Source organism: Passer domesticus, chromosome 5, assembly GCF_036417665.1.
Source record: "Passer domesticus isolate bPasDom1 chromosome 5, bPasDom1.hap1, whole genome shotgun sequence".
Lineage (NCBI taxonomy): Eukaryota > Metazoa > Chordata > Aves > Passeriformes > Passeridae > Passer > Passer domesticus.
In genome coordinates, this window is record NC_087478.1 from 36,618,543 (window position 1) to 36,642,609 (window position 24,067).

At 38.6% G+C, this 24,067-nt stretch overlaps 1 protein-coding gene across 11 annotated transcripts in view; it reads left to right on the forward strand.

Moving 5' to 3' along the window:
* Positions 1-24,067, forward strand: part of NAV3 (neuron navigator 3) — a 503,615-nt gene that overhangs the window by 248,594 nt on the left and 230,954 nt on the right. For 3 of the 11 annotated variants that reach the window (XM_064419579.1, XM_064419589.1, XM_064419590.1), the window contains exon 1: positions 3,472-4,100. The exons of 4 other annotated variants lie outside the window; for them this stretch is intronic. In XM_064419579.1, the coding sequence (XP_064275649.1) occupies positions 3,858-4,100 (243 nt within the window). In that variant the 5' untranslated portion in view covers positions 3,472-3,857. Of the gene's footprint in view, positions 1-3,468; positions 4,101-24,067 lie in introns of those variants that run through there. 4 more of the 11 variants (XM_064419576.1, XM_064419584.1, XM_064419577.1 and 1 more) reach the window with 3 other exon arrangements.

Genomic DNA, 24,067 nt, shown 5'->3' on the forward strand with positions numbered 1-24,067 from the left:
TGGGGACTATTATACTGGATGCATACATGCTGTCTTATTTTGAGGTACAGCTCATTAATATAATCTATTATTTCTGTAAAAATGGATTGTGTGACAGTCATGCTTTACAGCCAAATTGTCACTATTTTATCAGCTAAAACAATGGCCTTACCTTTAACATATCACTGGAACTGCCACTGCCATTGACAGAACTACTAAAGATTTTGTTTTGACCTTTGCTCTGTTTTCCTATTTTTTTGGTTCCTCTTTACACTTTTATCTTCTTACCTAGCATCCCAACTGAAATGTTGCCCTCTATTTTTTCCCACAACTCAGTTTTCTTCTAGCTTCCTTGTAACTCTCCAGACTTTCCTGCACATCATTTCCCTTGTGCCAGGACTTCAGTCATGATCTGTGTTCATCCTCCTGAGTCCTGAATCCAGATGATGTCCCCTACCTGCCTGTCTGGAGGATGTCTACTCTAAAGTCTAAGAGGATAAGTTATAAACTTACAGTTCCTCTCTGAACAATGCTCAGCCTGACCTGTTTCTCTGCATATAGATATATCAGTTTAATGGAACCAAGTGAATATGTGTGTCCCTTATTTCTGTCAGTCATATTTTTTTACTCACTGCTTTCTCTATCCTGACTGTAATACTTTTGACCCTCATGCCAGAGTGTTGTGTTTGATTTCATGTAACTACAGGTTATAGCCTTCTCCACCCCCATTTCTCACATATATGCCTTTTTTTCTGTTTGGACATTATTCACACATATCTAAATCATCCTCATTTTGACTTTAGGTTCTCCTGTCTGCCTTGCTTGACAGTCACTTAGCTTTCCACTACAGAGATACTGAGGAAAATACTACCAAACTCACATGGTCAGCTTGATGCCTGACAATGTGCCCTTCTTTGCAGCTTCCAACTTTGCCCTTTCCCCACAATTCCTTCCCTTACGGAATCTTTGGACACCTTCTGCCTGCAGAGTGATCCCACCAGCACCTGCATCTGGTTACAGTTTGTGTATGTTGTCCACAGATGCTTTATCCTGTACTTTCCTGTTTGTGTGGAAAACAGTACTGAAGCTTAATTGTTAAATATTCTTTCCCCCAAGATAGCTTTCATAAAACCCACATTCACCATGAGGTACACAAGGACTTTCCAGCAAAAACTGATTTCAAAGAGTAGCAGATGTTTGTTTATTTATCTTTTTCTTAGAATTAGAGAAAACAAGAAAAGGAAGACAAGGCTTGTAGCTGCATTTTTACTTACAGTGTAAAATTGTTTTTCTCCATTATTTTTCATGATTCCTGCAAAGAATTGTGCATACTCTTCTTCCCACCTTCAACACATCAGAAGCACTTCTGTGTTTTATCATGGTACAAATTCTAGGTAGATGGGGTTCTGAAGCTGATGGCCCTGAGCTGGTACTAGCTTTAAAGTCAACATATAATGAAAAATTATTTCAAAAGAGTAGCAGTAACACCAGCCTCACATCATTGTTTCCAAATCCTGTTGGTTATGTATTACAGATGACTCCTAGTAAGTTTGCTTACTTACTACTTTCAGGGTTTCTGTGCTGGGAAAATGGGTTGCAAAAGAGACTGTGGGTATCATGACCTCATCATTCATATTCAAGAGAAGATCAGCAAGATTACCAAAGTGCATTATTTTGTAAAATTATAACCCCGGGAAGTAATAAGATTAAATTACATTTTTTTGGCAAAGCTCTTTTAAAGAAAGTATCTGTCTCATAGCTGTAGTTTATTCTTTGTCTTGATCATTGGGTAACAGTTCTCATGAGGATTTTTCATCTTCTCAAACCTTGCAAGAGATAAATCCCTCTTTTCCTGTGGTCCACTTCAGTCTTTGCATATGTGCATTTTTTGAAGTGTTAACTGTTAACAGTTGTGCCTAAGAAATCTAAATTCCTTACACAGCCTCAGTGCTTTATAATGCTGGAAAACAAATGCAGACTGCACAAGGAGCTTTCTTCCCCTTTGCTCTGCAGAAGAGCTGAAATATCACACTGAACAAGAATATTCCAATCATTGGAGCAAATTAATGTTTCCTGTGGGCTGAACTTGTCTAAAATGCAGAGCAGCTCCATCGGTGCATTCTTGCACAAACCCCATTGCATCTATTGTAGCAGAGGATGCTGAAATGTGTTTGCTGATTCTCTGTATTCTCTCTTCAAAACTCAGGAGATTACCACCACAGGTTAAATTCACTCTTACGAACTACAAACAAGAATGGAGTAGTTTGTAAGTCAATACAGAGAGCTAAATTTTACTGTGTCAGTGTGATCTTTGTAAATGAATGACAGTGGACAATACTGCAGGTATCACATGTTTGTTCTGCAAAATAATTTTAAAGCGTGATTTAATATCTTTTTAGTCTGCTTCTTGTTTACTTTATTTTCAATGCTTTTTTATACTTTTGTCGTGCTTGTTTTGAAAACATAAAAGTCCAGAGGGCTCTTATTTTCTCTTCTGCTTTTATCTGTGGTGGTAATAGTACATATTGTTCAAGGAAGGTATAGTTAATACCATGTAGTATATTGGGGCAGAATAAGTCAAGTCATCTTATGTTTTATTTTGGAAGACATAAAAAAACCCCCATGTCTATAATGCTGGGTGATGAAACCCCATAGGAGTTGAGTGGTGTGATGTTTCTGCACAGGTTTTTTCCTCATGTCAGTTTAAAAGGGTTTCCCCTGCTACAGAATCTCAAAGGAATTTACAGTTGTTCTTTTAAGTAAGTGTTTATGCTGCTCAACAATTTGGACTGTCCATCATGACTCATTTTGGAGCCTGCTCTGCCTGCCTGACTTGTATTTCTATGTGCAAGGATTTGAGGTTGCCAGAAAGAATATTTCTGTGAGCAACAAGCAGAAATTATGCGTTGGACATGGACTTCATGGAGCTTTCAATGTTTCTAGAAAGGGAAGTGTTAACACTGAATAGATGACGTTAATACCACCAGCAAGAAAGAAAGAAAAAAAACCCAAAACCTCTGAAAGCTGTATTGACTAAATCTTCTAACAATGCTTGCAATTCTCCTATATCCTGCTCTGTTTTTGTATGGATTTTTCATAGCACAGACAGACGCTACCCACAGTGTGATTCAGCGTCTGTTTCTAGCCACGCTCTTGCACGATTTTAACCTGATTTCACGGGAGGAACAGAGAATGAAACACCGTAGCTCATGGTTGTCAGCAGTGAAAAATAGCCAGGAATCAGACAAACAGCTTCATTGCTGAGATTATTTCCGGGATGAAAACTCGTCCAACAGCTGTTTGCTTTGGCCACTACTCAGGTCCTTTTTTTTCCCTTAAACAGAAAAAAAAAAAAAAAAAGAGGTTTGTTTTTTTTAAGATGTGGGCTGGTTATTTATGTAGTCAGGAAGAGGTCTCTGCTTCCAGTGTTGTGGTCTCTGAGCTGTTTTGACAGTTGGAGTACGGGGAGGTTTCCTCTCTTTTCTCTCTCATTTTCTCCCATCCTTCATTCACTTAATATACAGACCTGGAATGCTCTAGGAAGAAGAGAAAGCGAATTTATGAGTTCTTTAATCCCAGACAGGCAGCTCTGTGGCAGTTACCTTCACAAAAAGTTCACGCCCCAAAGGAGCGTTTAGTCTTACAGAGCCACTGACTCACTGAGCAGTGCGTGTGAGTGCTGCGAGGGAGAAGGGGAGAGATGAAGGGAAAATTCTGCTTCCTTGTGAGACTCGCAATATTATTGTTTTAAGACTTTTTGAAAAGATGACTGCTACTTTTGTTTAAAGCATTTGCTCTGAAATTGCTGAAGCTGGAGCCTACCAGACTGAGGTCAGGAGCATTTTCTTTGGCAGAAGGAAGATACTTTTATAGAAGCCATGCCTGTGCTTGGGGTTGCCTCCAAGCTGAGGCAGCCAGCCGTAGGGTCAAAGCCCGTCCACACTGCCCTCCCGATACCCAACCTTGGCCCCGCCGGCTCACAGAAGTACTCACCAAAGTCCTTGGAGCTTACTGGGGCAGAGAGCTCCATGCTTTCCTGTCAGCTTACGTTAAAGTCAACCTGTGATTTTGGAGAGAGGAAAACGCTTCCAGGAAAAACCCAGGAGATTGAAGATAGCAAGGTTAGTTGTAAACTTTATCTGTGGAACTCAATGATAAAAAAAATTATTTGCTTTAAAAAAAAAACTTTGATACAAACTTTCTGCATGCAGAACTTGGGGGTGAATGAGTAAATAGACTTTTTACTGTCATCACTGAACTCCCATAGCAGCCTTGAAAATTTGTTTTGCTCAGTGCTGCTGTCTGAATAAATACTCTGTTTTTAAATGTTAGTGTTATTCACTTCACCGATGAATTTTGATAAGGATCAGTAGAATCATAAGGAGAGAAAAATCATTCTGGCACCCAGTAAACAGAGTATTTAAAAAAATATCTTGGCAACTTTATGTTATATTATGAAATTTAAAAAGGGATCTCACGCCCACACCTATTCCCACAGGGAGGCTCTTTTAAAATAAAAACATGCAATTGATTTTCTTTACAATTTTCAAATGATCTGGCTATTCTTGCTGCAGAACTGCTGAACCAGAAAAACAGCTTCTCAGTGAAAAGTACTTGTACTTTTCTCCTCTGGAAAATAGCTTCTTCCTAGCCCCTATCTAGCCCCAATTCATTGTGATTTTAAAAAATTTGATTATTTGAAGTAGGGTGCCACAATATTTTTTAGACTACTTAGGATTTTTTTTCTTTAGTAAGGGGATTATTTTTGAGTCCTAATTAACTTTTAGAAACACTTTTTCTTGGTTTTCAAGTAGGCTTTCTGTTGTAGTTGAAAACATTTTTCATGCTTTGTACATGAGTACTGAGTCCCTTCTTGTCAGCAGCATATATTTCTGTAAATCTTCAGTCAGTACATTATGCCTGCTTGTGTGGTTTACACAGCTTCTGCAAGCTGTGAGGCTACTTCCTCTTGCTTTTCTAGTGCTCTTGGTTTGTGGAACTGATTACCACCCTGGAATTAAATATATATATTTTTAATTGTATCTTAGTTAGTTTGAGAACACTTAAACTGTGTAACAACTTGGAGTTGTTACAGTGGCAAGATGCACATATGTACTTGTTTTTTCTTTTTTTTTAGTTACTGGGTTAATTCAATTTTAGTGAAGAAAGTTGGTTTTGTGGTTAAAGCATAGGGTTGGGATTCTGAGCATTTGGTTTCCTTTTTAAACCTTGCCACATATTTACACATGAGATTTCGGTCATGCCACTTAACTTTTCTCTGGAGTTTTCTGTGTCACATCTCCCTGTCTCCCAGAGATGATGCATTGGTATCAGATATCCTATACAGAAATGTAAATAAAAGAGCAGACTCTTCATCTCTTGATAACCACAAGTGATGAACAGCCTGTTCTCTAGAATGTGAGTATGAAGATAAGTTTGAAGATAATAATTTTTCAACACAATGCAATTCTTGCTTGTTTACTTATTTTTATAGAAAATATTCTTTGCTTGTTTTCTAATGGTGTTCCTTACTGGATAGCCCATGGAAAGTAAATTAGATTAGCAAATACTGTTTTCCATGAAAAAGCAAAAGGTTATGTTGGCTGCTGAGAAGTGTTTCTTGTTTACTTATAAAAGTGTGGAGAAAGATACAAAGCATCTTGCCTTCAGTATTTAAACCACTTGGAAGCTATTTGTAATTAGTGTGAGACCAATTGGGAGTCATAGCCTTCCAAGGCATCTGGTCCTGAACTCTGCTGAACTTCCAGTGAGTAAAATAACAGCCTGGATGGACATCCAAGAGCAGACTGTGCACATGATGGTCTGAAAACTTCCCTCAGCCACCTGGATTTATAGAAGTGCTGAACATTCAAAAAGTTACTAATTTCAGAAGCCTTTCTGTGTTACCCCATTATAAGTCTGACATTCCCTGTAAAGATTAGTTGGCAGCTCTTTACTCTATTTTCTTCCTGGTACACTTTTTAAAAGATGCTCTATTACTCACTTTTTAAGCAAGTTTCATGAAATCTTTCTGCCAAAGGGGTTTGGACTGTAAAGTGGATGGGTATTTATGAATACGACATTATTTCAATGCTTTTCTTACTAGTAAGCTTCAAATTATCAGCCTAAAAGTATGAATGCTGTTTTCTTCATCAGTGATGGAGATCCATGCCACCTGAGTAGGCTCAGAAGTATGTGTAGGTTATTTAAACAGTAGTTCTAAGCAGAGATCTGAGGGAGCTGTTAATGTCTCTTCAGGTTTGCTGAGCAGATGCAAGTTCTGCATTACAGGTTGCGTTGTCCCAAAGCTTGACCATTTCTAAGTGCTGATTTCAATAGACCTTTTGTTAGCAAACACATTAATCCATGTGATATCTCTGTGTGATTGTTGTAGGCAACGCTGTACATTGGGACTGTGTAGCTATAAAAATGGTCAGATAAAAGGTTTTTTGATCAAAATGTATTGAATACCTAGTCTGAGTTTCCAACTGCGAATCAAATCTGACTAACGTATTTCTTGTGTGCTTAAGTTGCGTATAAGGCAGCACTGATTTTTGAGGGAAAAAATATGGATCTCTATCTGCAAAAGACAATGGAACACATGCATTCATCACCTGGTTAACTTTTGCTCTTGTCTGCTGAAAGCAGTGCCTTTTGCATTGCTTGCTTTGGTGTTTTACATTTGTGACCTGCATTTACATTGCAGGTCACAAGTTTTCCCATCCCGTCTGCAAGGCACTGAGATTGACACGTGTAGTCACTCTGACGTATCCTGTTGCTATCTATTAAGTGCTAAGAATTCTAAAATAAATTTGGGTTATACATGTCAATACAGTAGGTCATTGCCATACAGCTGTTTCCTCTACGAACTTCACTCTCACCAAACCTGATTGTTTGAGAATTTTGTCAACGTTTGTGTTGGCGTTCTCAGAAGGCCAAGGCTGGTTGGGAATACAGCAGCAAACATCAGTTCTCTTTTCCCTTGCTGTTTCTCTCATTTCATATGGTTTTGTTGCACTTGCTCATGTAGTCTTGGTTGCTTTCTTGTTTGTGGACATGATGAAGTTTGAGGTTTAATAAAAGTTATATTGTCATAAAAACTGTGGTAGAAAAAGTTTGAAGTGATTATGTTCACCTTTTTTCTTAATTGTATAGAACTTAGTTAAGCTTACGAAAGCAAATAATTAGTTGCTAATGATTTAAATTATTCTGTGTATAGTTTATTCAAATGCACTTTTGTTCAAGATTTTCATAATTTGTGCTTTAGTACCTAAGTCTCATAAAACAGGTCCATCTGCTTTCTTGCTAAACCCACTAATGTTTAGGCTGACTGCATAAACACTTTATGCTGTGAACAGTCATGCAAAATATTTGAACACAAGTATTCAGAGCACATTCTTTTTCCCTGAGTATCATATAGACAAAAGTTTATTCCTATATATGTACACAGGAACAGAGTCCAGCTGCTGGATTCATGAGGTGAAATGCTGGCTGTCTTTGAAGCAGATGTTGACTGTTTTTATGCAAAACCATGTCCAAAATCACCACTATATTTTCTAATATTTTTCTAACTGTGGGTATAGTATTATTTTTATTTCTTTACCACCATTTTTATACTGCTTGCAAAATTATTCATCAGATCACAGTAGGTTGCTTTTTGCTTTTAAGCCACTAAACAGTAACAAAGTGAAAAAATATCCATTGATATTGTAGAAAGGTAAATTAAGCAATGACTTAAAACTATAGGAATGAAGAAAGAATTTATTTGCAAAACCAACTTATTTGGTCACTGAATCCTATCTCTGCACTGTATTATTTTAAGGGTGGGTGTTGAGAGGCTGGGGCCAGACTGTTCAGTTGTGCCTAGAAACAGGGCAAGGATCAAAGGGCACAATCTGAAGCACAGGAATTTCCATTGAATTTCAAGGAAAAAATTCTTTACTTTGAGAATGACAGAGCAGTGGAACAGGCTGTCCAGAGAAGTTGTGAAGTCTTATTCTCTCCAGACATTCAAAACCTGTATAGGTGCAATCCTGTGCAACCTGTTTTAGGTGAACCTCCTTTAGTAAGGGGGTTGGACTACAGGGCACTCCCTTCAGTGACTCTGTAATATTGACCTGTAGCAAAATGCAACAGTGTTTTACTCCAGGTCACCTGAAAGTGTGATTGATTTCAGCTATTCACACACATTTGATGGGGCAGTCACAAGTATGTTGCCAGGAGTCCCCTCCAGCACAAAGCTGTGCAGCTGCTGGGAGTCAGCAACCCCTGCTAGGCACACTGGTCTTCTGGTCTGGCTTCCTCAGGCTGATCCTTGCAGTGCTCTGCTTTACGTTCCCAAAGTTTTCCTCCCAGCATTACACTTCCTTCTTTCAAGTGCCCTGCACCATCATTTATGCTTCTACAGTGAATTTTCTCTGAGATTAATCTGATACATTAATTGTAGTGTTTTAGTTTTATGACTTGGATGATAAGATTTTAGACTTCTTTCTGAGTTAATTAATTCCTTTAGTGTTGTATTATCATATTTCTTTTGGGTCTTTTTTTTTGTTTGTTTTCAGTTTCTCTTTGTTCGTGCTATCTGTCTGCTGCTGTCTGCTTTATCTGCTTCTTCCTTCCTGTTGGCAGACATCTTTACAGGCTACTGAATATGACTTATTTTTTCTCTGTATCCCCTAATCAAGTCTTCCTGTCTTGCCCGCAGCATTTTTCGTATCACTGTTCATTATCAGAAACTGCTAGTCAGCCTTCCAGCTGATCCAGTACACATATGTAAACCTAAAACTTTGCTAGATAACTCAGTTGTGGGGGCTTGTGGTAAGATCCTAGTAGTATGGATATCCAGAGGATGAATAGACAGTTGTTTGTGACCTCTCTCACAGGGGTCCAGCCCCACAAACTTCATTAAACAATTCAGTTTTTATACAGGAAGATCTTAGGGGAGCTCTGAAAACTGATCTTCTGCAAGGCCTTCTGGAAGAAATGGCAAAGAATACCATGTGTCCCCCTGAGTAAAGAGACACAACTACTTCAGAGCACAGAAATCTGAACAATTAAGCTGTGGAAGTAGTCCCCAGTAAATCAGCAGGACAGAGCAGTGCTACCTGGGGAGCATGTCCAACAGAGAATGGGGTCCAAAAGACTTAGTTGTAGCAAGTGAACGTTGTTAAAGTAATCTAAAATAAATCAGGTTTTGTCAGTGTCACAAAACCAAGCTAAATACTTTGATCTGGTTAGGCAAAAGCCTGTGCTGGAGCTGTTGAAGTGACTCTTAAGGTCCTTTTAATTTGGCATCTTACCATTGCATCTGTTTTACTCTGAGGCCTTCTATTGTCATTCAGCCAGCCCTTTTGCACTAGGTCATTAAAATGCACATGGAAACATCTCATTTTTCCCTCATCAATTTTAAGTAGTTTGTCAGTGATGTGGTAAATCCTGCCCATCACAAGACACCAAGCTTGGAGAAATTCTTATAAAGATAGATCTCAAGACAAACATGTTTGTTTTTCATACATGGGTGGAGCTCCTGTTCACGTCAACGGGAGTGCTGTGCACATTGGAATACCAGATGTGTGCCATAAATGACTTCCATATCTCCGTCTTTCCTCAGCTAACCCTTCCACACCACTTACTTCGGTTTCATGTGACTCTTTCCCACCATTCCCCAAATCTCTCCAAAGCAAGACATCTGTTGCAATCACACATCTCTTTGACTTTTCAATTTCTTGGATACATTTTTGTCTGCCCTCTGAGGGCCAAGCTCCTCAGAGTTTCTTGACACATTGAATCTAGGGAACATAAATAAATGAGTTTCTTTCCCCATTTTGTCATACCCTTGCTTTTCTCAGCACTAGTGCCCTGGAGATATCTGCCTTGTGGGTTGGCAAGAAAAGAGGCTGCTCATTGTGCCGAGTGTTTCATTTACAGCACTACGGCCAAGGCAACAGAAAGAGCAGCAGAAGCAGCCAGAAACCGCCTATCTTCTCCCCATAGTGACCACTAGTGATGGGAAGCCAGCAGTGTATCAAAAGCATTGAACTAGCTGCCAGAAATTTCAGTCAGTGCTGTGGACACCTGGGACTATGTGTGTTTAAAATTCACACAGCTCCAGTGAAGCCAGGACAGTTGGCAGGAGTTCAGATTGTCAGCAATTTCAGCTTCTTGTCTAGTGCTCTGAATTATTTCTTTATCAAACAGATAACAGTGTCTTTAATGTGCTTTATATATCCAGTACCATCTGTCTGCACTATAGTAAAACTGATTTAAGAGCTTCATTCTGTATGAGCCTGGACTAAATTTCACTGTTACATGTTTGTTGTCTAATCATCTGTATCAAGCACATTTTCATAGAGTTGGGATTAATGAAAAGTAACACAATATCAACTCCTAAATATTTTGTATTTGTGAACAAGTTGTATTGGGTGTAGGTAGAATGATGTTTCTCATCTGTAATTTGTAACTGGGATCATGGATAGGAGGGAATTCATCAACCTGAGCTTAAGAACTCTGCCTAAATTTCTACTGCTTTCATGTTATTTCTCTTACAAAATAAGAACATAGAACTCAGCTTACTTCATATCAATTGGTGCATTGTGAGTTGGTATTACACATCACCAGAAAACGATCACACTTACCCTTTTGTATTGTATTTGTGCCTGGGGAAGCTGCTTGGGGATCTTATGACCAAACAGGTATTCAATAAAAAATCCTTTCCTCAAAAATGGGAGTGTGTCTGCAGGATGATGCACTGTGAATGTACCAGCACAACTGTGGTACACAGAAGGAACCCAGCAACATTTGCTTGCTGCAGCACTCTTGCAGTCCCCTGGGATAATGTGTTCTTCATAAACACAAATGGAGATAAGTGGTCTCCATATTTAGATAAAAAATATGGGCTTATATTATACCCCAGGAGTAAAACTTCCCACCCATAATAGTAGTTAAACAGAGGGACTTTGCCTGTGGAAAATACAGTATCTCCATCACTGGAAAACCCAATGTGTACACTTGCCAGTCATAGTTTTATTAGCAGTGATTCTTTGTTGTGCAAAAGAATTGGTGACAACCGTGATGGTCTTCTCATTCTCTTCTGTCATTCCTTGGTTCAGCTGACTTCAGGTGCATGGTAACGAAACCATACTTCCCTGGGAGCCTGAGCTGACAGCACTGTGGCCCATGGTGATATAGATATGTAAGGACTCTCTTTGGAGACAGATTTACTTCCTTAGAAAAACTGCCATTGTGCAGTGTGAGTGTTTGTGTTTCCAGGAATATTGCACTGAAATATTGTTCCTGGTAAGTTTCCTGGAACTTACCAGGAACAGTAGGGTGTTATTGGATCCCAGAAAGCTTGGAAACACTCATTTCCCTGACATATCAGTTTTGGAGTATCCTCATGCCTCAAGAGCCTGTGAGACAGTGGAGTGACTCTTGGGGACTCAGTTCTTTATAGCAAGGAACATAGAGGCCCTATGAATTTTAAAATCCTTAATTTAAAATCCCTTCAGGAGCACTGTAGTGAATATTTATTGTAGCTGCAATTTATAGGGGGTTCCTAGAAGACAAAAGCATCCCAAAATGATGGGAGGTGATGCCACTAAGTGAGGGATGCCACTAAGATTAGGGAGTTTGGTTGCACTGAAAAGCATTTCTTCTCTCAAAAAATAATCTTTCTGTTGATTTTTCTGTTTATTTCAACCTACCTTGATCCTGGAAATTTTTACTAGATTGATGTCGTATTATGACAGGTAGTGTGCATGTGTGTAAGAGTCAGTCCAGCCCTGTAGAATATATGGCTATATTATATGGACTGTGGGAGAAAGGGAAAAACATAATCCCCATAGTACAGAAGGAAGGGAGAGATTAAAGGGAAAATTAATGATTTTCTCACACTCAGGCTGGGACTTTGCGGCAGGACTAGGAATTTCAAGTCATATATATCTCAAGTCCCAATCTCCACATTTAACCACAAGCCTATCCTTTGTCTTTTCTAAAGGATCAGTTAAGAATGAAACATCCAAATAATGAGTTATTTTTCCTGCTTGCCTCATAAGGACAGTTTTGGCTTTGTCATCATTTTAATGTCAATAGCTAGCATAAGTGTGGGCCCAGCTTTGAGCTGGAGGTTGAATTTTACACCAGTAGGACATATTCTCTTGATTTTGATGTATCCAGCCAGCATAGACTGGTCTATGTGCTAGCATAGACTAGCACAATTTGTTAAAGATGCAAAATATTTTGTGCTGTCTGTGAAGCAGCATAACACTCATCAATGGTCCTGTGTGTAATGATGTTGATAGGATGCTGACTTGTTAAATATGATGTAGAAAATCTAAGTATTTGTGAAGCAAGCCTGTTTTGAAGAAAAATGGCTTTTTTGGGTCCTAATTTCTGCCTTTCAGTACATTGCCTATCTTCTTTGTAGCAGAAACTTGTATTTAGTAAATACTAATGGCATGAATTACAAATGAGAACTGCTAATTTTTTTGACAAAGTGTTCATTCTGGTCTAGGTCCACTGTCCCTTTTTATCTAGTATACTGGGCTATTTTTTGAGTCACACAGTTTTTCTTGCACTTACATACAGGGCACGCAAAGAGCAGTTCATTTAAATCAGCTCTGTGTTTCACTCTGACCTGATTCACAGGATGTGGTCTTGGAGGAAGCCCATGCCTTAACAATAGCCTTTTGACAAGTGAGGGTGTTTGGGGATTAAGCTGGAAGAGGAGGAAGCATATATCTATTCTCAAACCTAGTAGTAGACTATTTTGTGTGAATCTTCGCTTGCCCATGATGTTTTTAAGGTCACAAACCTTCCTTTTTGTTTTTATTGGCAAGAGAATCTTGGCTGAAAGATAGCATAACTTCTTTAAAATTCAGAAAAAGAATGCAGAGTGTTTTGTCTGGTAAATGTGAAGGGATAATTCCCTCAAGTAAGATGTGGAGATTTCTGATGGCTCTTGTATATGTTCTGTGTAAACCAAGCTGAAAGAACTTGGAAAATAAGCAAATCAAAGGGAAGCATAATTTTGAAGTGGTTAGAGCTGGATCATAATATTTCTGGATATATAAACTAAGAAGGTGCCAGCCACTAAATGTACTAACTCTGCATAAAACATGAGAGAATTTGACCAAGTATAATATTAGTATTGTCCTAACCTACTTTCAGCATGACATTTGGTCTGACTTATCTTTTTAGTTATATTTTTCTCTTGTAAACCTTCCTTTCCTGCTCTGCCCTTATGATCTTAATTCAGCAGAAAGTGTTTCATCCTTCAATATATCTCTCAACAGTTGATCAAAATATTTTGTTTCAGGTGAAACTCTCCAATTACAGCAAATTTGAAAACAAATTGGAACAAAAATAGTTGTTGAGCTCTCTCTTGTGTTTTCTATTTCAAATTATCTCTCTATGACAGTTTTAACACCTGGCTGTGTATCTTGTTGATGTTTTGTTAAGCTCCAAAAGATTTGGCAGTGAAAACTTCCTGTTGTGCATCAGGATTTGAATTACAGGGCATGAGTAAAACTGTCACAGCTTAGTCATGAGCATGGCCATGCACGGAAAGATGACTTCCTAGCAAGTGTTCTAAAACATTTGACCACTTTCATTAATCAGGAAAGGCTGCATGGCTCATACGTGATTTAGGGGTGAGTAAGACATAAGTCAGGGTGCAGGATTTTTACTCACTGCTACAACAATGAGATTTCCTGGCAACACATTTATGCAGTAAACAAGTTGGTTCCTTTTTTAGGGGGAGTATTTTTGTTTTGGTTTGGTTTTTGTTTTTCAGGCTCTTTTTTTTGTAAGCTGTCTCTGTAGTGGAAATAAATAGGCATTAAATAAGAATGTGAAATAACAAATAAAAGTTCAAAAGGAGTTTAGAAATTTCCTCAGCTGAGCAGTCTGCCTACTTTCGTCATTGCTGGCCAGCTCACCAGCCATAGACAGAGTGCTGGAAGGAAGAGCTGAAGGAATCTGTTTCTCATGAAGGAGCAGCACAAATCTGAAAGCTTGAGAGCTGCAGGTTCAGATTTACTTTTGAAATGCTTCTGAGGGAGTAAGGCTGAGCAGCTCACATGGGAATTCACAATCTAGTTTCATTCTGGTTACTATCAAATACCTCCTTGAAATCAGCTCATATGTGAAATGGTAAAAATGAATGGATTTTTTAGAGTGAAGTTGTTTCTTGACTAACTATTTATTGATTATTATTTTTTAAATACTGAAGAAATAATCTAATTAGCTGTTTTTCAAAGTGTTATGTAAGTTACTTTTAATTATCATAGAAAAAAGATTTTTTTTTTAAACCTAATCTGCTACTGATGTTTTCAGCTTCCTGTCTGTCAGGCTAATAATGCATCTATTCTTTTTTGTCCTGCTTGTAATAAGAAGACAGAAGTAGAAGACATTTTATATACAACCTGCAATTTTTCCTGTATATCCTTGTGATCCTGAGAAAAATAAGGAGAGAATAACAGCATATTTGCTGTTTTATTTACCTTGCTGCAGTATCACTCTGAAAACTGGTATGGTTCTATATTATTAGCTGAAACCTAAGAAATAGGTTGCTCCACAAAGAAACTATTGTAGTGATTGACAGTCAAGTAGTCTGTTCACAGGTGATGCCATCTCCAGATGTGTGTGGGAGGTTAATACAGGCTAATTTGCAGGACTTTCACATTCAGCCTTCTCTTTTGCAAGAACAAGTTTTCTGCAGCTGGGTGTTGGGAATGGGTTGATGTTTGTGTTAACCACGAAGGAGAGCAAAGCAACTCTCCCCATGTGTGACAGCTATGTCAGTCACAGCCTAAAGAGTTTTGGTTTATAAGATAAGCTATTAGCACAAGGGAGTGGGGAATAAAAAAAAAAGTATGGAAATGAAAACAAGGCTTTTTCCCAGGGCCCCAACAAGTCAGTGCAGGATTTTTTCTGAGTTATTTAGCCTTATTTGTGGACATGATACAGAGATGTAGAGTACTGAGGGGAGCTGATTAAGCAACTTTTCAGAAAAGGGAGAATGCAAATCTGAATGCACTGATTTTTGCTGTGTTGAATTGAATAGTGTCATTCAAAAAAATTATTTAAAGGTGATTTGGCGAAAGAAAAATAATATTATACAGGAGATGCAGATCAGCAAGATAGATACTAGATAACTTAGACCTCCTAAAAGCAAGGGGATTATGGACATATTTCCATCTATAGAAAATATTTTCTCTTTTCCCTGGACAAATAATAGTCTCATTTATTTGAGTAAAGTTGTAAGATTTTATTGTGACATATTTATATAAATGCCAGCAAAGACAGAGTGACAGTAGTCACATTTCAGTCTAAGCAACAACACTTCGCAGTAAAAATTTTATTTTGTATGACAAAGTGAGTATTTTCAAAATAATGTTCACTCAGATGTATATTTGTCTTTAAAGGTCTCAGCAGCCTTTGCACAGAATAACACAAGATTCACAACACCATTTCAATATCAAAAAGTTATTTTGTCCTAACTAATTCAAGAGAAATATTACATATATTCATGAAGCGACACATATCAGTGTCATATCCAAATATTGGTCTTTTGGAAGGTATAGATGAATTTTGGTTTCTGCCATATTGTAAGCCTATATTTATAATTTAGTCCATTTCTCAAAAAATTCTGCATGGATGCAGTAGTTAACCTGACCTGAAGGTTGAGTAGAAGCTTTCTACAACGTATGAAAACTGCCACCATTTCAAAGCAACAAAACATTTTGGATCATTTTGGAAAAGGCTGGGGTATTACTTTACATAGATCCACTATGAGGCAAAGTGTAAATTATTGATAGTTCCTGAGCTTCTTGGTAAGATTAACATGGATTTATCACTAGCTGTGTGATTATATAACTTTTTTTCTTTTTAATGCTCAAACATTTTAACAGAAATATTTAAGTAGAGCCTTACATACAAAAATAAGAAATTCCAAGTGCAACAGCACTCTTCTACAACTACCTTTGATTTTCTTATTTAGACTTCAGGAATGATGATATTTCAACTAATATTTGATACAATTCAAATTGGATGCTTAAGAACTACGCAAGGCAACATTATTATAAAGTGCTTTTTTCTTTGAGATCAACAGTGTCTTCCTTTGAGTGCAGCTTGGGTGTTTTGCCCTTAACAGTTAAGCTCTATAGAACAGCTATTTAACTAATAATTTTGGTGCTCATGTGATTAATTTTGTTCTGCAGCTGCTCTTAGGATACTTTTCAAAGTGTTTCAGTGTGGCAAGCATTGGTTTGCCTCAACATTTTTGGAGTAGCAGGATACAGCTTGGATATGACTCAAAGTGTTAAACCAGCAATTCATGGAACAGATTAGTACAGCTCCTCTAAAGCCACCATGAGATTTAATTTTTTAGCATATAGATAATAATCATAGCCTTAGCATTTTGGCACCAGCAGTGAATCCTACATAGAGTGAAACCACTATATATATTCAGTCTATGGTTCATATTAAATACAGAGATGAGTATTTGTGTTCATATACAGATACCTGTTAACATTTATCTGTGTATTTACAGAAGTTTAAAGTGTAGTCTATACATTTGTTTTAATAATGGGGAGGGTGGTTTAGAGATGCACATATGGATGTTACACATGTGCACATATATCTACATATACATCACATGACATATATGTTCTCTTTTTGGCAAAGAAAGTATAGAATTTTGAAAGAAAGCATAGAATTACTGCTTATAGTAACGTGCAAAAAAGTGGGATGTAGAGCATACCTTTTTGTTTGTCATTAATTGTAGCATTAACTGATATGTTCAATACTGAAACAGGCAAACCCAGCAGAAGCCCTGATTCCCTGTGCTGCTCAGACCAAGTGTGTCAGTCAGTGCACCACTGCACTCAGCAGCAGCTCAGCAGCCCACACTGCCAGTGACAGGCCAGGCTCTGGCAGGTGGTGCTTTACTCTGTCCCTCCACTATTCCTCTCCCAGGCTGCATTACCCCCTCCAGTTCCTTCCAGTGTCAGTTTCCAAACAGACTAGATTCTCTTACCCTATATTTGTATGATTCTGCAGCTCTCCCACCGTCTTTGTGATGTCTTTTGGGAAGATATCTGTTGTTTGCTCCATCACATTGAACTCTTCATTCTAGACACATGACAAAATAATCCTTCTGAAATTAGAACTTGCTGTGTTCTTTAAATCAGTGAGAGTTTTTCTGTTTGTTCACTGAAGTAGGAACATGATCCCATTTTGTTGTGGTTAAACAGTTTACAGCCTCTTACATTTTCACAAGGTAGGATTTTCAAGCCACGATTTTGTGTCTCATTTTTGGGAATGTCTGGGCTATGTTTGTATCCTGTCAAGATTTATGTCAGCCGACTGGTATTTTTTGATAATCATTTAATCTGAGATTTTTATTCAGGGAAATCATGCACTTAGAGGAAAGAAAAGGAGGAACTTCTACTTCTTTGCGCACTGAAAACATTCAGAATGAATTGTTTAATGACAGCTGGGCTTCTTCTGGAATAAAATAAAACTGTGTCTTTTTAATATTTTTAAAAATTCTATCTGTTTAGAAGACCTATGGGATTTGGTTAATTAAAAATTCCCAAATATTTTGGTTATCTATGTTGCTGATGTATTTGGATATTCAGATATTTCTTATAAGTGATACCTTGTTATGGTTTTGAACAAAAATTTAAGAACTATGATTGGCATGTCATTGCCTTTAATTTCCTTGTATGGTACAGTATGCAGTTCATGTCCATTTTATGCACTGTATAGCCAAACTGGAGTATGCAGAAACAGTATAAGGAAAGGGTAATCAATCTGACTGCGTGAAAACTCTGAGGAAATACTGATAAGTAAAACAGCTCATAAATTCTTCAGAGAGAATTGTTCACAGTCATGGCTCTAAAGATTAAAATTGAGGCTCTTTCTGCCCCACCCATAAATGACTGCTGGCAGTAGAAATGTGGTCAGCTAATCCATGTCAGCTTTCTCTGTCTCATTCTGTGTACCAAAAAGAGTCCAGTCTATATAGAACCATTGTCCTAAAATACTGTAGTTGTTGAAGGAAATCTTTCTTTCTGAGGTCAGTAATAGTCCTGATAGCTGAATGTTGCTGTTAAGTCAGGACTAAGTGTGTGTGATTAATGGTCAGTATGAATAGAGTATGTGGAGCACAGGCAAGAGGCTTTTTAGGACTGCTTTTTCCTGTCTGCAGATAGCTTGGGACCAATGGAAGATATTAGAAAAGTTCAAGAGAGTCCTAGCACTTTTTTACTGCATTGTAGATCATTGATGTTTAGAATCAACAAAGCGTGGGGAGCACAGAACATAATTGCTTGAAGAAAATTGTTAATTCTGCCTTGTAATTTTTGTATTTATTGACAATTAGAACCCTATTAATTATATTTGTTAGTTTAGGAATGGACGGAGGTCCTGCTGAAAACTGACAACTCTACAGCTACCTGAAAGGAGGATGTAGCCAGGTGGGAGTCAGCAACTTCTCCCAGGCAGCCAGCAACAGGCCAAAAGGAGTCTCAAGCTGCTCCAGGGAAAGTTCAGGATAGCCATCAGGAAGTATTTCTTCATTGAAAGGATGGTTAAACAGGGTAGATGGTGGATTTACTATCTCTGGAACTGCTCAAGAAACAACTCAGCGTGGTACTTTGTGCTGTGGTTTAGTTGGTATGGTGGTGTTTGGTCAAAGGTTGGACTCAATGATCATGGAGGTCTTGTCCAGCCTTAATGATCCTGTGATTCTATGAGGTTCCTGTCAGAGTGGAATTCATCTTATTCATTAAAGCTAGTTAAAAGGTTGGCATCTAGTCTGAGCTCCTGCTCTACCCAGATGGCAGAGATAAATACTTCTTGAGGGCAATTCCTTCATTTTTTCCGAGTTGTTTATGTAAATGTAGAATGACTCACCCTCTGGCAGTTTGTGCATCTATTGCTTAATTAAGGGGAGATGAACCATCTAATTTAACTTAAACACTTGATTTTCTGTGTCTGAAATTAGCTGAGATAAATCTTACCTGTAGTACAGAGCTTCTGTTTGTGAAGTTCTTTTCAGGTACTCACTAATGTTATCATTGTTACAACAGATTGTACAATTGCATTTCAAAGTACATTATTTAAATCTTTTGAGGCTACTTTGCAAGCTAGTGGGAACATAGCCCTCATAAGGGTGATGGATGTGGGCATGCTTTTATCAGAGGGACATCCTCTTTTTGATTCTTAAAACAGATTAGGAATATGAAGATATGGAAAGTCCCTGAGAAGAAATAGGCAAGCAAAAATAATATTCAAAATTAAGCATTGCATGGGAGATGGAGACATCTCTGTGAAGAAGACAGGTTTCATTTTGATATATTCTCAGCTTTCTGCTTAATGCTGCAGAGATTGTAGAGATAATGAAATGGATCATTAACCAGAAATACTGTAATGAATCAGATTACTGAATGTATGGCACCCCAACTGTGTATATAAACACATGATATGTGCACATACGTGGAGAAATATTTAATGAGTTGGTGGACAATCAACTTGCACATGTGAATGTACACATGGGTATACTTGCACAAATGTTGAAAGTTCTCTACTATTTCTGCAGAATCTCATACAGGTGTACACAGCACCTGCATTCATCTGCCAGCATTAGACGCCCTCCTTCTTCACCTTGCTGTCACTGTGCTTCTGAGGAGAAGGGTGGCATTAATCTAGAAGCTACTCTTGTACTTAAAGAGACAGAATCTGAAGACAAGTAATTCAGCAAGTTTAAAAATGGGATGTTTATGAATGTGTTCTCAGCCTTACAGAGTATTGCATACATCATTTTAGGAAAGTTTTTCTTGAGGATTACCACCTCCCTTGTGAATTATTTTTCTTCTTGTTAGGAGGTGAATGACATTGCTGTAACTGTTACAGCCATTGCTTATGGGAAAGGATATCATTAAGGAATTGTGGTTTCTGCTTAACAACTTGAAATAAGCAGGAAGGCTTATAGCAAGTGACAGAGCTATATGCAGGCTTAATCAAGTTGGATGTGTGCTCTGCAAAGGGTGCTGCTCGTTGGCTGTAGTTGCTGTAATCTCTCTGGTAAATCCCTCATGAGCTGTAAGCTACTTTGCTTGGCAAACTGTCATGAAGTAGAAATGTTTGGAAAGCATTGGAGCTGTCACCTGTCTAACCAGTCTGCTTATTTTCATTTTGGACATTGTGCTTGCTGTCTTCGCTAGAGGGAATATGCAGATTGGTCTGAGTGTGCTGTGCAGGTGTGTGCTGTTCCTGACAATTTGGTTGCTGCCATTTGTATTTCAAGCCAGGCAGTCCCAAGAACATAGATGCAGAGCCTTATACCAGTGTAGGGAAGAGAAAGCATCAGTCAAATTATGAGGATATCTTGAAAGATAGAAATCAAAAGGTAGCTAAACCTGCCATTTCAATAGTATAAACATTTTGATATGTAAGTGTTAAAGGTGTATGGGAAATGGCTGTATTAAAGGGGTGACTGGCTTTTGCATCGGAGGATTTAAGGTATTTACAAAGCACAGAGACTCATTTCCTTTTAAAATTTTTTAATTGGACAGTCTAATATTTGAGGCTACACAGTTCACTAGATACATCTAAAAATCGTTTCTCTTCATTTAAAGCACTGCTGATCCTGCTAGAGAACGTGCCTACTACTGTGTTAGTTTTCTCATGTATCTTTCATTATGTTAGAAGTGAAAATATAACATGAACTCAGAGAAAAGTAATTAATCAAGTTGTTAATATTTTCATGTTCTTTGGAATCAGTTCTAAACAACTAACTTACTTTAAATTATAGCAGGCTGAACTTAATCCTTTTTACAATTTCTCCGAAAATGTTTGGTTATTTATGGGAAACTGGTGATGTTTTTCACTTTTGTCCACTGTGGCAGCCGTGGTACAACTATTGTACAGCACAGCTTATTCTTAAAGGACTACAGTGCTTATTCTTAAAGGGCTCCAGTTCTTGCTTTGTGTTCTCATATTGTACCTGCTTCCAGGGTATTTCTTAATAGTCTTCCAAGCTATCTTTTTAAGGGTGAGGAAGCTATATTCTTTAGCTTCATGAGATTAAATTTGAGAGTGTATCAGAAAATAAATATGGCATACTGTAGACAAAAGTTCAATTAAAAAAAAACCCACCTTTTATCTTCTACCAACTTATGACTTAAAAACTATTAAATCCAAGCGCTTAAAATGACAGGATCAGTGATGCTAGATGCTATACAAGCGGAATAGTGATCTAAATTCCATTTGCATCATTTGTGATGTAAAAAATGTCTCAAGTGAGGAGAGAAGGAAGCAACTCACAGATACATAAAAATTTTTATCTATGTTTATGTTAGAACATAAATGTTTAAATGTTGAACTTCTTTTGGCCCTGCTGTACTATGCTAACTTATTTCTTGTCAAATACCTCAGCAGAAATCACTCTTTAGAAGAGGCAGTCAGAGTCCTAGAGACTTTCAGTGCCCTGAGGCTGGGGTGAAAACAGCATGTATCTTTGGGTGAAAACTGGATGAGTGAGGAGCAAGGCTCTGTTATTGCTCTGAAGACAGTGGAGCACTGTTAGCAGTTGGATAGCTGTGTAAGGGCTGTGTCTGTTTGAGAGAGTCTCAAGTTAAAAACTAGAAAATTGAACTCAAGTGAATCGAAGGAAGGATGTTCAGAGAAATGGACAAAAGAAAATCTTCACAGCTGTCTCTTCTGTTTGGCATGTCCTAATTGCTATGATTGTTTTTTTATGCAGTGCTTTGATGATTAGGGGAATCTTTTCTAAACAAAGTACACATTGAGGCTGATACTGCAAAGTTATCTGAAACTGTTTGTATGAAAATGGCTGCAACACAAGTGCCACAGTCATTGCATTCACTTGCTTGTTCAGGCAGCCTTTACATTCTCATTGAAAGAGAGCTTTTTTTCCTAACTCCACGGGAGGGTAGAAGCAAAGAAAGCAGAAAACTAATAATAGATTCTTCTATCTTATTTGTCCTGTGTCTGAGTGTCACTGTGCTTAGAACTAGCATGTCCTTCCCAGTTTTGCTTGGAAGGCTCAAACTCATCCCTCAAAAAGGATTTTAAGGAGGGGTGAGCAGGGAGGGAGGAAGATGGGGACTCTGAGAAGACAGGATGGGATTACCAGCTACAGAGGGTTGTACATCTCAGTGATCAGCACAAAAGGCTGACTCAGTCTCTGCCATGACAAGGTTCACAGAGTCCAGCAGGTTTTCTATGTGCACTGACTCCATGTACATTTAGGTTCCCTCACTTTCTACATTACTGCTTAAAGACCTTATGACCTTAATCCTGGAAATGCAGGCTATTTGAAATGTAGATATTTGTAAAGGAAATTACTACTTGACTCTTATCTGATTGTTTACAAGAACTGAAATTCAACAAAGGCAAATGCAGTGTCCTGTACCTGGGGAAGAATAACTCCAGGGACCAGCACAGATTGAGGGCTGACCTGCTGGAAAGCTGCTTTGCAGAGAGGGACCTGGGAGTCCTGGTGCACAACAAGCTCTCCATGAGCCAGCAGTGCCCTTGTGAACAAGAAGGCCAATGGTGTCCTGGGGTGCATTAGGAAGAGCATTGCCTGTAGATCAAGGGGGTTGATTCTGCTCCTCTACTCAGTCCTAGCGGGGTGAGTCTGAAGTGTTGTGTCCATTTCTGGGCTCCTCAGTGCAGGAGGAGACATGGAGCTCCTGGAGCAGGTCCAGCAAAAAGCAGCAAAAAATGATGAGAGGACTGGAGCATCTCTTTTGTGAAGAAAGGCTGGGAGAGCTGGGCCCGTTCGGCATCCAGAAGAGATGGCTGAGAGGAGACCTCATCAGTGTATACAAGGAACAGAAGGCAGAAATGTCAAGAGGAGGTTTCCAGGCTCTTCTCAGTGGTATCCAGCAATAGGAAAAGAGACAATGGGCAGAAACTGAAGCACAGGAAGTTCCACCTGAATATGAAGAATATCTTTACTGTGTGAGTGGCTGAGCACTGGAAAAGGTTGTCCAGAGAGGTTATGGAGTCTCCCTCTAGAACTGTGTGGATGCAGTCCTGCACCATGTGCTCTAAGGATGACCCTGCTTGAGTAGGGGAGGTGGACCAGATAACCCACTGCGGTCCTTCCAACCTGACCCATTCTGTGATTCTGTGAAGAGTAAATCTACCCATTTACTGAAGTGTTTCACAGTTCTGTAGCTGACTTAATTAGAGTCGCAATTTAACTGAGCAGTAAGGTAAAAATACCTTTTGTTAATTCTACTCTTCCATTTCTTAAAGACCCTCTTATCCAAGGTTGTCTCAGAAATATACTATGAATCATCTTTCAAAATTTGCCACTAAAAGAAACAAAACCCAACTTTTTCCTTTGACTTTACATTTCATGGTGTTTATATGAAATGGAGAAAACGGAAAATTTTGCCAAGTTAAGGACAGGTGCTGTAAAATGCAGAGTAATGAACATTTTCTATGAAGAGTACTGGACCCAGCTGCTCTAGTCTTTTTAGGTGAATGTCCTCTCTGATTCCTCATTTGCCCATGCACAAAGGAACCAGATTGTGGTGCCATCTCTGCTGCTCTGGAAAAAAATTAGATGGGGTGGTTCCTGAAGCACCTCAGTGAGCTCTTGGTTTGATTGGAGAGGATAACTTGGGAAGAGCACCAGATGAGTCATCCTCCACCCCGGCCTTCATGGACTGAATATTTCCCTTACCCAATCCTGTCAGCTCTTGTTAGGCTGTTCCTGCTGAGTAGAGCTGTGGGAAGTGTTGCCAGCATGGGCTTCTCTCTAGGAAGCTCCGATTCTGGAAGACTCTGGATGTCAGTTACACCAGATTTCCCTTCCTGAGGCTAGTGAAAATTTCACCACCAGTCTAGTTTGTATCTGTGGGGTCCTTAACATACAGGAAAGTGGCTGACTGCAGTGTTTGAAGTCTGTGTCATACTTGACTGGTATGTAAGCAGTCATTAGTGCTCTGCTGGATACATCATGCTGCTTCCAAAACTGGATAGTTTCATGCACTTCTTTTGTTTTTGGCTTTTCAAACCCATAGATATATTTTGGAGTATT